The 11,518-nt window shown below is 39.5% G+C and overlaps 1 protein-coding gene across 1 annotated transcript; it reads right to left on the reverse strand.

Moving 5' to 3' along the window:
- Positions 1 to 1,843: 1,843 nt before the first annotated feature.
- Positions 1,844 to 4,355, reverse strand: LOC136154183 (probable ATP-dependent RNA helicase DDX53). Its single transcript, XM_065916455.1, has 3 exons — positions 4,076 to 4,355; positions 3,848 to 3,870; positions 1,844 to 3,232 (listed from the first exon to the last, which is right to left on the reverse strand). Exons 1-3 carry the CDS (start codon positions 4,323 to 4,325, stop codon positions 1,844 to 1,846), a joined length of 1,662 nt encoding a protein of 553 aa, XP_065772527.1. The 5' UTR covers positions 4,326 to 4,355.
- Positions 4,356 to 11,518: the final 7,163 nt, after the last annotated feature.

Raw genomic sequence — 11,518 nt, forward strand, 5'->3', positions numbered from 1 at the left:
TTTAAACAACTATACCTAGAATGTTTACCTCTTTATTTCACTTAATTTCTGGATTTTTGTTGTGGTTACAGCTGAGGCATGCTGGGGAAAAGATTGCTGGATTATTATTTTTAATTTCCCAGAAATGGTAAGGCTTTATTAATGATAATGTTCTCTTAAACACTGGATTATGAAATTTAGCAACATTTGTAAGGATATCTTCTTGCAATGTGAGAAGACGCATACGTGTGTGTGTGCTGCATTGCTTCAGTTGTGTCCAACTCATTGCGACCCTATGAACTGTAGCCCACCAGGCTCCTGTATCCTTGGGATTCTCCAGGCAACAATGCTGGAGTGAGTTGCCATGCCCTCCTCCAGGGGAATCTTCCTGACCCAGGGATTGAACTCGCGTCTCTTGCCTCTCTGGCATTAGCAGGTTCTTTACCACTAGTGCCACCTGGGAAGCTGGACAAGATGCATATTGCTTCTAAATGGAATGTAAGAAAGTTATAAATTTAGGAATTTTACCAAACTTGGTCCCCATGCTGAGAACGTCATTTGGTTTTCTTAATTTTTTTCCAAGTACAGATTTTCTTTCACATAAATTTTCCTTCTGATGTATATATGTGATTTTGACCTTTTCAAGACAAATTGAAAAATAAGATGAAAAGAAAGTAAAGACAATTTGTGAATCATATTTCAAAGATCAATAGAAGTGCAGAATGCACTATTTCTAGTCATTAAAATGGGTTTCATTGTTCAATTTGTTACACAAGGGTGTGGCTTTTCCTCTAGATTAGAAAATGAAGTGTTAATGTAACGCTGGGGTACACAATTTAGCTATAATACCAAAGAATTTAGTGGTGAAGGAGACCCCCAAATCACATAACGTGAACATTTCTGTTTATTAATGAAGATAGTGAGGCCTACAGAAGACAAGTGATCTTCCCAGAATTTTTAATAAGTGGTTAGTGAGAGTTGATATGAAGATCTGGTTCCCAGTCACTCAGTCAGACACCCTACTCTATGAATCACATCTGTCTGAAAAAAATATTATGGAATCTTCTAAAAGATTGAGCATTTATTTTCTAATGAATTTTTTTTTTTAAGTAGGGAATGATAGTGGAGATAGTTTTAGGAATTCTGTCACCAACCACTGGGGGCAAATAAAATATTTTGACTGGGTTAAGCTTGATGAAAACTAGTTTCCAATTCAGTACAACTATTTTAAAGCAAGAAAAGCACCACTGTTATTGTCTACCAAGTCTTTTAGAGAAGATACAGCTGGACATAGCAGGCTATAAAAGAAAGCAGACTTTAACAAACACACAACACTCTCTCATTTTCAAAGCACTTTTGATTTTATTAAGGAACATACATTGAAAGCCTAGTGGTATGGTTAAGAATTAGCTAAATGTCCAATAACTGACAGTATGTTCCCAATACTTCCTTAGGTAACTTGAGTACTGCATAACTTGAACATATCTTGGATCTTCTGGTAGGTGCAACAATTTTTCAAGTTGTAGACATCAATAAAACTTGACCTTGTATCTTCTTGTAGGTGCAACTTTTCAGTGTGGGAGACATCAATAAAATTCAATCTTGGATCTTCTCTTAGGTTCAACTTGTCAAGGTGGAAACATCAATTAAACTCAGTCTTGGATATTCTTGTAGGTACAGTTTTTCAAGGTGCAGATGTTAATAAAACTCAGTCTTAGATATTCTAGTAGGAGAAATTTTTCAAGGAGCAGATGTTAAGAAAACTTGTTCTTAGATATTCTAGTAGGTGAAATTTTTCAAGGTGTGGATGTTAATAAAACTCGGTGCATTTTTCTTGAGATTTCTTTGATCTTTTTCCTATCTCCTAATTTTGCTTATGCTTCTTAAACCGATCAGCCATTGATCGGAGGTTGGGTGGCACAGTCTGATTGGCTCTTTGGAGAATTTTAATCAACTCATCGGCAATTTTCCAATCATCTTGGGTCACAAGGGTGATTGATTCACCTGTTTTCCCTGCTCTTCCAGTACGTCCAACTCTGTGTACGTATTCTTCAATATTGCGTGGAAAATTGTAATTATATACATGTGTGACATCACTGACATCAAGACCTCTGGATGCTAAATCGGTAGCGATCAGTATTTTCACTCTTCCACTTCTGAAGTCCTCTAATGCTTGGTCTCGATCACACTGTTCCCTGTCACCATGCAGGGACTGGACAGGTATTCCTTGAATACTTAAATCACTTGATAAGTCATCAGCCACAAGTTTTCTGCCGACAAACACGATGACTTTGTCTTTGGGTGACAGGCTCTGTAGGAATTCTTGGATCAGAGATCGTTTTTCTTCTTCAGTGGTGACAATTATGTTTTGCTTCACAGTATTTACAGCAACTAGATCCAGAGTGCCAACATAAACAATCATAGACTGTTTCAAATAAGACTGGGCCAGTCTATGGGTGGCATCTGGCCAAGATGCAGTTGTCATAACAGTCTGTCTGTCTGGGCGCACATCTAGTAAGATCTTCATTATTTGGTGTTCAAACCCCAGGTCCAGCATTTTATCTGCCTCATCCAAGACCAAGTAGGTTATGCTTCTTAGGTTGACAAAATTATTCATTCGTAGATCATTTAGTCTTCCAGGAGTTGCAATAATGATGTCTACACCTTTGGTAACATCTTGTATTTGTCCTTTTCTGTTTCCACCACCATATATACAAACACTTTTAAGACCTTTATATAAGTACTTAGAGCATTCAGCTTCTACTTGCAAAGCTAATTCTCTGGTGGGTGTAAGGACTAGCATGCCAGGTCCATTCTGTTGTTTTCTAGACACTGGTTGAAAATGAAGATGGATAAAGCCAGGCATTAAATAGGATAGTGTTTTGCCTGTTCCAGTTTGTGCAATCCCTATAAGATCTATTCCTTGTAGAATAATTGGCCATGCCTGAGACTGAATTGGTGTTGGCTTTTGAAAACCAGCTCTCCTAATGCTTTCCATAATCTCAGGATATTGTTGGAAAGCATCTTCGAATGTACATGTGGGCTTGGGTATGGGACGTTTGTCACCCTCTGTCAAGTCATCACACCTTATGTTGCAATTTTCCTTTTTCCCAATGTCTACTTGGGCTTGAGATAATGAGTGTGTTGCTTTGGATTCTATGTATAAGTTTTTCATAATTGGTGGTAAATCTGCCCATTTTCTTTTATTCCATTCTATCTCTCCAGCTTTTACTTTATCCCAATCTATCCGTGGCTGAGCTGCTCTAGCAGTGACATCACTTGGCTGGGTGACTCTGGGCTCGTGATCTCTGGGCTGGGCCACTATGGCTGCAAAATCTCTGGGCTGGGCCACTATGGCTGCATAGTCTCTAGGCTGGGCCACTGTGGCCACATAGTCTCTAGGCTGGGCCACTCTGGTGTTGTCTTTGGCCTGAGCCTCTCTGGCCCCGTGGTCTCTGGGCTCAGTCCCTCTGGTGGCATCATCATCTCTAGGCTGGGCCTCTCTGGCAGTGTCATCTTTGGCCTGGGTCTCTCTGGCTGTGGGGTCTCTGGACTGGGCTGCTCCGGCAGCATCATCATCTCTGGACTGGGTTGCTATGGCAGCATCATCATCTCTGGACTGGGTTGCTATGGCAGCATCATCATCTCTGGACTGGGCTGCTCTGGCAGCATCATTGTCTTTGACTTGGGGGTCTCTGGCCTCATGGTCTCCAGGCTGGGCCCTTTTGGCAGCGTTGTCTCTGGGCTGGGCCAGTATGGCCGCAGAGTCTCTGGGCTGGGCCAGTATGGCCGCATAGTTTCTGGGCTTGGCCAATATGGCCGCGTAGTTTCTGGGCTGGGCCTCTTTGGTGGTGTCATTGTCTTTGGCCTGGGCCTCTCCGGCTGCGTGGTCTCTGGCGGCATCCTCGTCTCTGGGCTGGGAAGCTCTGGCAGCAGTTTCTCTGGGCTGGGCCCTCTCTGGTGGTGTCGTCGTCTTCGGCCTGGGCCTCTCTGGCCATGTGGTCTCCTGGCTGGGCCCTTCTGGTGACATTGTCGTCTCTGGGCTGGGCTGCTTTGGTGGTGTCATCTTTGGGCTGAGTGGCTCTGGTGGTGGTACTTCTGCTCCAGCCTCTCCCGGCAAAAGGTTGAGAGGCAGCACTATCAACACTGCATTCTGAACTGTAGCTTCTCTCTCGTTTCTTAACAAGAGTTTCTATAGCCACTTTGGCCTTGGCCTTCATGTCTTTCCTGCCAAAAATTTTTACCTCAGCTTCAGGACCACCTTTTATGATCTGTATTTTTGTACTGGTAGAATCCTGGATATCCTTTATTTTTGATCCCCCACGCCCAATCACCGCACCAATCATGCTGCTCTTAATGAGAAAGCAGAGCGGTGGTTCTCGGTAACTGGGCGCCCTAGATTCTGCGCGGCCAGAGGTGTGGCTCCAGCCCCTTCCTCTGCCACCCCTGCCATCCCGACTGACCTGGGGATCTCTCAGATCTCTCAAAGTAGGTTCCACCCGCTTCTTCTCTGGCGCCGACGCCATTTGTGGGCAATGGTAAAGTAAGTGCTGGCCTCTCGTCTAACTTGGGCTGGAAAAAGAGTCATCTGGCTCCTTTCTCATCTCCGCCGGCTGGAGACCAACTGACAGGCAGCTGGTCTGAAGCTATACTGCAGTTACCTAGGAAGTTTGTCTTTGATATAGTGTCAGTTGGGGCGGGGCTTTGGAAAGGCTGACCAATCACAGGACTGGGCCTACTGTGAGGTAAGCAGGTGACTGTGAGGCAAGCAGGTGACTGTGAGGCAAAATTTAAAGCAACAGTCACTCTCAGGGGCTGACCTACGTACACTTAAAGGGCCCTGAGAGTGTTTGCCCAGCTTCAGTGTCACAGATGCCTCAGTCTCTGGACTCATGCTGGTTTTGGCTCAGTGTGGGAGCAGACAGGAAGCACGCCTTGAACTTACCCAAGTCTTTTCTTGTGATCCAGTTATTTCCATAGGAGGGAAAAAAGTGAATTTTGAAAATCAACTTACTTGTTTATATATTTGTGTGTTTATTTCAGTAAAATTCTTTTTGAGCAACAACAGTACTGGATCTAGATAAATTCATCAATTCCCTGTCCTCTTAATTTATACCTTCAGAAATCTCTTAGGTACATTTTGAGGGATGGCATTTTTGCCTCTGATTCTTCAGTTAAACTCCAACATTTGTTCAGGCACTTTCTGATTATTATATCAGGGATGCTGCTTAGAAAAGAGATCTCTGTTAAGGTCTCTGTTAAATTCGAAGGTGTTTTAAATACTTTCCCACTCTTGTCAGTGCCTCCTAATTTTTCCCTTTCTGTGTAGTCTCATAGATTCAGGGATATTAGCACTGCAAGGCTATGTAAAAGCAATTTATTAGGTGCAGTGTAAAAGCCACCCTGATTCTCATTGTATCCTTTTATACTTAATGGCCACTCTCAAATCCCCTTAGTTTTCCTGTTCAACAGGGTAAAATTTCTAGTGTTTTCAACATTTCTAGATATGACATGTTTTCAAAAATGCCTCCTATATTGTTCTTCCTCCTTTGGAAAGGATTCATTGTGGACCTTTTAAGATGTAGCCATAAACTAAAGAAGTCCACAGGAATGACCTAACCTTTCGTGTTAGATCCCCTTCACTGACCATGACGTACAAACTCAAGATACAAAGCTGCTCATAGGCGTGTTATGGACACTTAAGTCTCTTCTTCCTCATCCCGTACTTACATGGTTGATTTTTTTTTCCTTGTTTGACTAAAGTACACTAATTATTTATCCTTTTATATTTGTCCTGTTAACTTTGGGCAATTGAAGCAGAATAGTAAATGCAGTTGTAATGGTAATTCTCTCATCCACCATGTTACCCTGTAGTTTCGTGTTCTGCCAGTTAAATGTTCATGGTATGTTCTCTCGTGAAGCCAAAGTTGCTGATTAAAATTTGAACATGGTTTCATATCAGGTACAAGTCTTTGACGCATTGGGAAAAGGCTTCTCTGTTTCAGTGTTTCTCCTGCAAAGATGCTTTTTAAAGAAAAAAGAAAGGTTACTGGCCAAATATAAAAATATAGCACCCTGTATCTTCTTAGAGTCACAGTGTGTATTAGGTATCTCAGAAGCTCTGATGATTACAGGAGTTGAGAAACTCAGCTGGGCATTGTTTTTTCTTTTTAATTTTTATTGAAGTGTAGTTGATTTACAATGTTGTGTTAGTTTCAGGCGTACAGCAGTTGGGCCTTGTTTAACCCAAATTTATCAAAGGAATTTGCCAATGGAACCTCTTCTCAGTATTTTCATTAACCTTTTTATGGGAATAATTTTATATTTATAGAAAAATTCTCAAATGCCTGTTCAAGAATTTCCCTGACAGTTTTCTCTGGTTCATATCCAAATGAAAAAAAAAATAAGGGCAGTACATTTTTTTCATAAATCTAAATTTATTTAATTTAAAATTTTAAATTCTAGCATTGTACCCTTGTATTTTCTTTTGTAAAATATCCTTTTAGAAAGGAAACGAGAGTCACAAATGATTTTTAAGGGTCTTTACTTGGGCAGAAAGTATTAAACTAGTACCAGAAGTTAGATTTGGTTTTCAATTGTTATTGGTATGTGAAACCCTGTAAACTTTTAATAGCAGCAGTCATCTAGCACAATAGCAAATGAAGATGATTCAGGATGTTATTAGTTATTGCTCATGGTGGCAAGCAAGAAGGTCTGGGAGACAGAAAGTTGAGATAAAGTCCTGTAAGGGAGGTAGGTCTGATCTGCCACTCTGAGGGTGGAACTAAAGATCAAAAGATGTTTGCGTTTCAGGGGATGAAACCAGTGTGGCCTTGGGAAAATAATGAAGGCGGCCTGAAGGACTAGGACAGAAGACTCAGGTTAAGAAAAAGGGGAACTGGAGAAAGATAGTTTGGGTCAGGAGAAGAGAACTCTCAGGGACCATAAAGACGTTCAAATGAGTTTCAATTTAAAATGGTTTTTAAAAAAGGGAGTGCACCTGAAGTGAAGGAGTCATATGACACTGTCAGTATTAATTAGGGAAGCAGGTCCATATGGCAAAAGCAAGATGCAGTGAAGTGAAGGATAGGACTGTGCTTGTGGTACTTTAAGTACACTGGACTGAGAGATGTGAACAGGCTGTGGCAGTGGGAATTCATAGAAAATAATAGCTAGAAAGAAAAGAGATCCAAGAAGCTAATATTTTTTAGTCCCACTGTATGTGAAACACTTAAAATGTGTCACATCACAGCAAGTTCATAGTAGGTATTTTCCTCCTGTTTCATGTGGAAACACTGAAACTGGTAGATAGTATAGAATATAGTCAAGTTCAGGCAAGGTATGGTAAATAACTTAGCTATTCTTCCCAAGAAATAGAGAGTAATGAAAGACAGGTTTACAAATACCTTTAGGCGTGAGACTAGGAGGACAGAAAGCCCAGTGAAGAAGCAAGAGAACTTCAAGAGAATCCAAATAAAGCATGACAATAGGACAGAAGGCAAGAGAACATGTTGACCAGGCCTGGGAAACAGTGTAAAATGCTTCATAAAGGACAGGAGGCAAATAGATGACTGAATTTGGGAGAAAGAAATTAGCAATGACTTTCAAGAAGTCCCTTTTTGTGGAGTGATGGAGAAATACATATTTCAAGGAAAGAAATTGGGATGAGACACGGCTGGATGCCTGGGGAGCTTTGCAGGGTTGGGGAGAGAACTGTATATCTCGTACTGAAAATCTGAAAAGCAGTGTCACAATGTTTAAATAAGGAGTCTAGGAAACTAGGATTTCCTGGGCAAGTTACTGGGATTGTTCTCTGAATGATCCAGTGGATTTCGAGAAGATGGCTTATCGTGAATATTGTAAGAAAATGCATTTTAATAGTCTTTCAAAATGTGTGGGAGGATAGGATGAGGGAGAGAATCACAAGGAAACAAGAACCATTCATTAGCTGTTTTAGAAAAGGAAAGTCTTTCTAAAAGAGAGAGAGTGCTGGGAGTTCTTTTAAGGAGATTACAGTGCTACTTTTAGCTGCCCATTAAGCCTTTCTCTATCAAATTTAGTTTATTCTCCACAGAGTGAGGGAATGCATTATTTAGGTATACGAAGAAGTGAGGCTATGGAGGTAATTAATTCTTCTTTCAGCACAAACAGTAAAGAAAAAATAATGTAAGCTGATTAGCATCTGCAATAAGTGCCTTTGGAGGAGTTCTTGCTTACCAACTATTTCCTATGGAAATTTAACATTTTGGCATTCATTTAAAAAATAATAATAGCCTTCAGTTATCCCTTGGCTCTATTTTGAGGCATTTGAAGGGCTTTCCAGGACTATTTCAATTCTGATATCTATGGTGGAGGTAAATGGAAAGAACAACAGCATTATCTACATTATTTGCATTATATACAGAACCACAAGAATCCTTAGAATCATGGGATCTTAGAGGTGGAAAGGACTGACTGTGGAGAGCATCTCTTATAACCCTCTCGTTTGCAAGTGAGAAAGCTAAGGTCTACAGTGGCTCTGTCCACCGGAAAAATGATGGGAGTCACAGATATAATTTTATATTTTCTAGTGGCCACATTATTAAAAGAATGAGGGGAGACTTCTGATTCTGGACAAGGTGGTGTAGACACACCTCCCTATTACTCCTCTTTTATTGATTTCACATGTAAGACAAACAATAAGTCTCTGAAATCTAGAGAGAAAGCAGACCAACTAAGGAATGATTTGAGGAATGATAAAATGGTGAGTTCTCTGAGTTTGCTTTTTTCTCCTTTATATCTTGGAGTCCATGCTGGAGAAGTCTGCAACCCAGAAACAGGCACAATAAAAAACAGTTCCAAGAAAAACTTTTTTTGTTTGTTTTATTTTGTTTTGTTTGGGAGTGGGAATGTTTTGTTTGTTTGTTTTTTAGCCAAATGACCAGGAAAGGAGCAGCTGGGGAAAAAATCTTTTTGATAGTAACCACAGTGTACTTCTGGCTCTATCAACAAAGGCCCAAAGTAAAGCCTAAATTTCCATCCTCATCCATTGGTAATGAGATACACTTCCTCCACTACTGGGGTGGATCCAAGGAGACCAAGACTCTTAGTCTATGTTTTAAACACTGGCCAGAGGGAATGAGATTCCTTCTGCATCCCGCCCCCCATCGTGTCACTGGAAACCCATGACACACATGGGGAGCCTGGACTTCCACCCCCATCTAGCAGTAATGAGGCATACCTCACTTTCTCCACAGTGCATGTGATGTCCAAATAGGGAACCAGGACTTCACATCTGCCTGGAAGTCATGAAGCAGGGCTCAACATGCCACACCAGCATAGTGTCAGTGGCAGTCTGCTAAAACAAAGATTTAAATAATATCTGAAGTCTCATGATGTACAAAATGTCTAAGAATTGAAAAATCACTCATCCTCTTGAGAACTGAAACAGTCTCAGCTTGATTTAGGGGGAAAAAATAGATGCCAACGCTGAAAAGAAACAGACATTGAAATTATCTGAAAATAATTTGAATGCAACCATTCTTTGGGGGTGGGGGGAAGCTTTAGTGAGCAGTTATAAGCATACTTGAAGCAAATGAGAAAAAAAAAAGTCCTAGCAAGAATAAGAAGATACAAAGAGGAAGCAAATAGAAATTTTAGAACTGAAAAATACAATACTCAAAATTCCGTTAAAAACTACCCAGTCTTAGTAAGCTAGAGAAAATGGAGACAAAATTAATAGAGCCTCAGGAACCTGTGGACAGTATAAAAAATTCTAATATTCATATCTTTGGAGTTCCAGAAGAGGACAACAAGTATAGGTTTGAGCAATTATTTAACAGAATAAGGACTGGAAATCTCCCATTTCACAAAAGGTATAAACCTACAGATTCAAGAAAATAAGTAAACCCCAAACATAATAATCCCAAGGAAATCCATGACATGACACATCAAGATCAAACGTCTGTAATCTAAGGACAATAGAAAACTCTTAAACACCGGATAGAAATGACACATTATCTAGAGGGAATGCCAGTTCAAATGGAGGCCAGAAGGAAGATGCATAATATTTTTCAAATGCTGAAAGGAAAGAATGATCAACCCAGAATTCCATATCCAGAGAAAATACCTTCAGAAATGAAAATGAGATCCGGGTATTCTCAAGTGAAGGGAAACTAAGTTTTTGCTAGCAGACTTGACCTAAAATAATGGCTAAAGCATGTTTTCTAAATGGAAAGGGAATGATAACAAGGAACTTTGGAATATCAGGAAGGAGGAAAGAAAACAATAAGCAAAAATATAGGTAAATACAAGAGTATCCTTTTCTTCTGGAGTTTTCTAAATTGTTTTTTGACAACTGAACCAAAATTATAACAATGTCCAATATGGTTTTAAATGTGTTTAGAGAAAATACCAATAGTTAAAGCGGTTATAATTGGGGAGAGTAGAGAGACATACAGAAAGGTAAGGTTTCTAAATTTCATCAGTGATACTAGTATACTATGATAATTATAGATAAAGCAATATCTGGAACAACCACTAAACAGCTATACAGATATATACTCAAAAGCACCACAGGTAAGTGTATACAGAAGTTCAAATATAATGTTGTATGTGTGAAACTTACATGATGCTGCAAACAATCTTAGTAAATTTTTGAAAAGCACTACAGATAAACTAAAATACTAAAATGGAGTTCTGAAAAAGTTTTCAGCTGAAGACATACTCAAAATTCTTAATCATACACACCTGAAGACATACTCAAAATTCTTAATCATAAGGATAATAGAAATCAAATCCACGATAAGATTAGCACTTCACACCAACTAGGATGGCTAAAATAAAAAAGATACATAATAGCAAGTATTGGTGAGGATGTAAAAGGAGAAATTTGAACTCTCAGGCATTGTTAATAGGAATGTAAAATAGTACAATCACTTTGGAAAACATTGTTGCAGTTTTTCAAAATGGTTAACCTAAAACCACCTTAAAAATAAGTTACCATATGACCCAGCATTTTCCCTCTTGAGTATCTATCCAAAAGAAATGAAAGCATGTTCACAAAAACATGTACATAGATGTGAAGAGTATTGTTCATAGTCATCAGAGAGTGAAAATAATCCTAAAAGCTGATAAGCAAAATGTTATATCCATATAATGGAATACTATTCAGCAATAAAAAATGAGTGAGATACTGATAAATGGTATAATGTAGATGGTCTTTGAAAGTATTATGGGAAGTGAAAGCCAGTCTCAAAAGGCTTCTTACTTTATTATTCCATTTATATGAAATGTCTAGAATAGGTAAATACATGTACAGAAAGTTGATGAGTGGTTTTCTAGGGCTGAGGATGGCAGCAGAAGGTGAGGTGAACTTGCAAGTGAGATGGGAGGGATAATGGGGAGTGACTGCTACAGAGGTTCTTTTTGAGTGATAAAATATTCTAAAATTCAGTTGTGGTGATGGTTTTGAAACTCTCTAAATATACTAAAAACCACTGAATGGTTGTTGTTGTTTTGGTTTTTTTTGCCACACCCCATGGCATGTGGGACCTTAGTT

Source organism: Muntiacus reevesi, chromosome X (assembly GCF_963930625.1).
Source record: "Muntiacus reevesi chromosome X, mMunRee1.1, whole genome shotgun sequence".
Taxonomy (NCBI): Eukaryota; Metazoa; Chordata; class Mammalia; order Artiodactyla; family Cervidae; genus Muntiacus; species Muntiacus reevesi.

What these genes read in the sequence shown, in the direction of transcription:
- LOC136154183 (XM_065916455.1), bottom strand. Translation starts at nt 4,325, where the DNA reads ATGATTGGTGCGGTGATTGGGCGTGGGGGATCAAAAATAAAGGATATC. An exon ending in CGGGAGAGGCTGGAGCAGAA is followed by an intron (nt 3,871 to 4,075) that starts GTACCACCACCA and finishes ATGCCGCCAGAG; the next exon opens with ACCACGCAGCCGGAGAGGCC. An exon ending in ACGCAGCCGGAGAGGCCCAG is followed by an intron (nt 3,233 to 3,847) that starts GCCAAAGACAAT and finishes AGAGCAGCTCAG; the next exon opens with CCACGGATAGATTGGGATAA.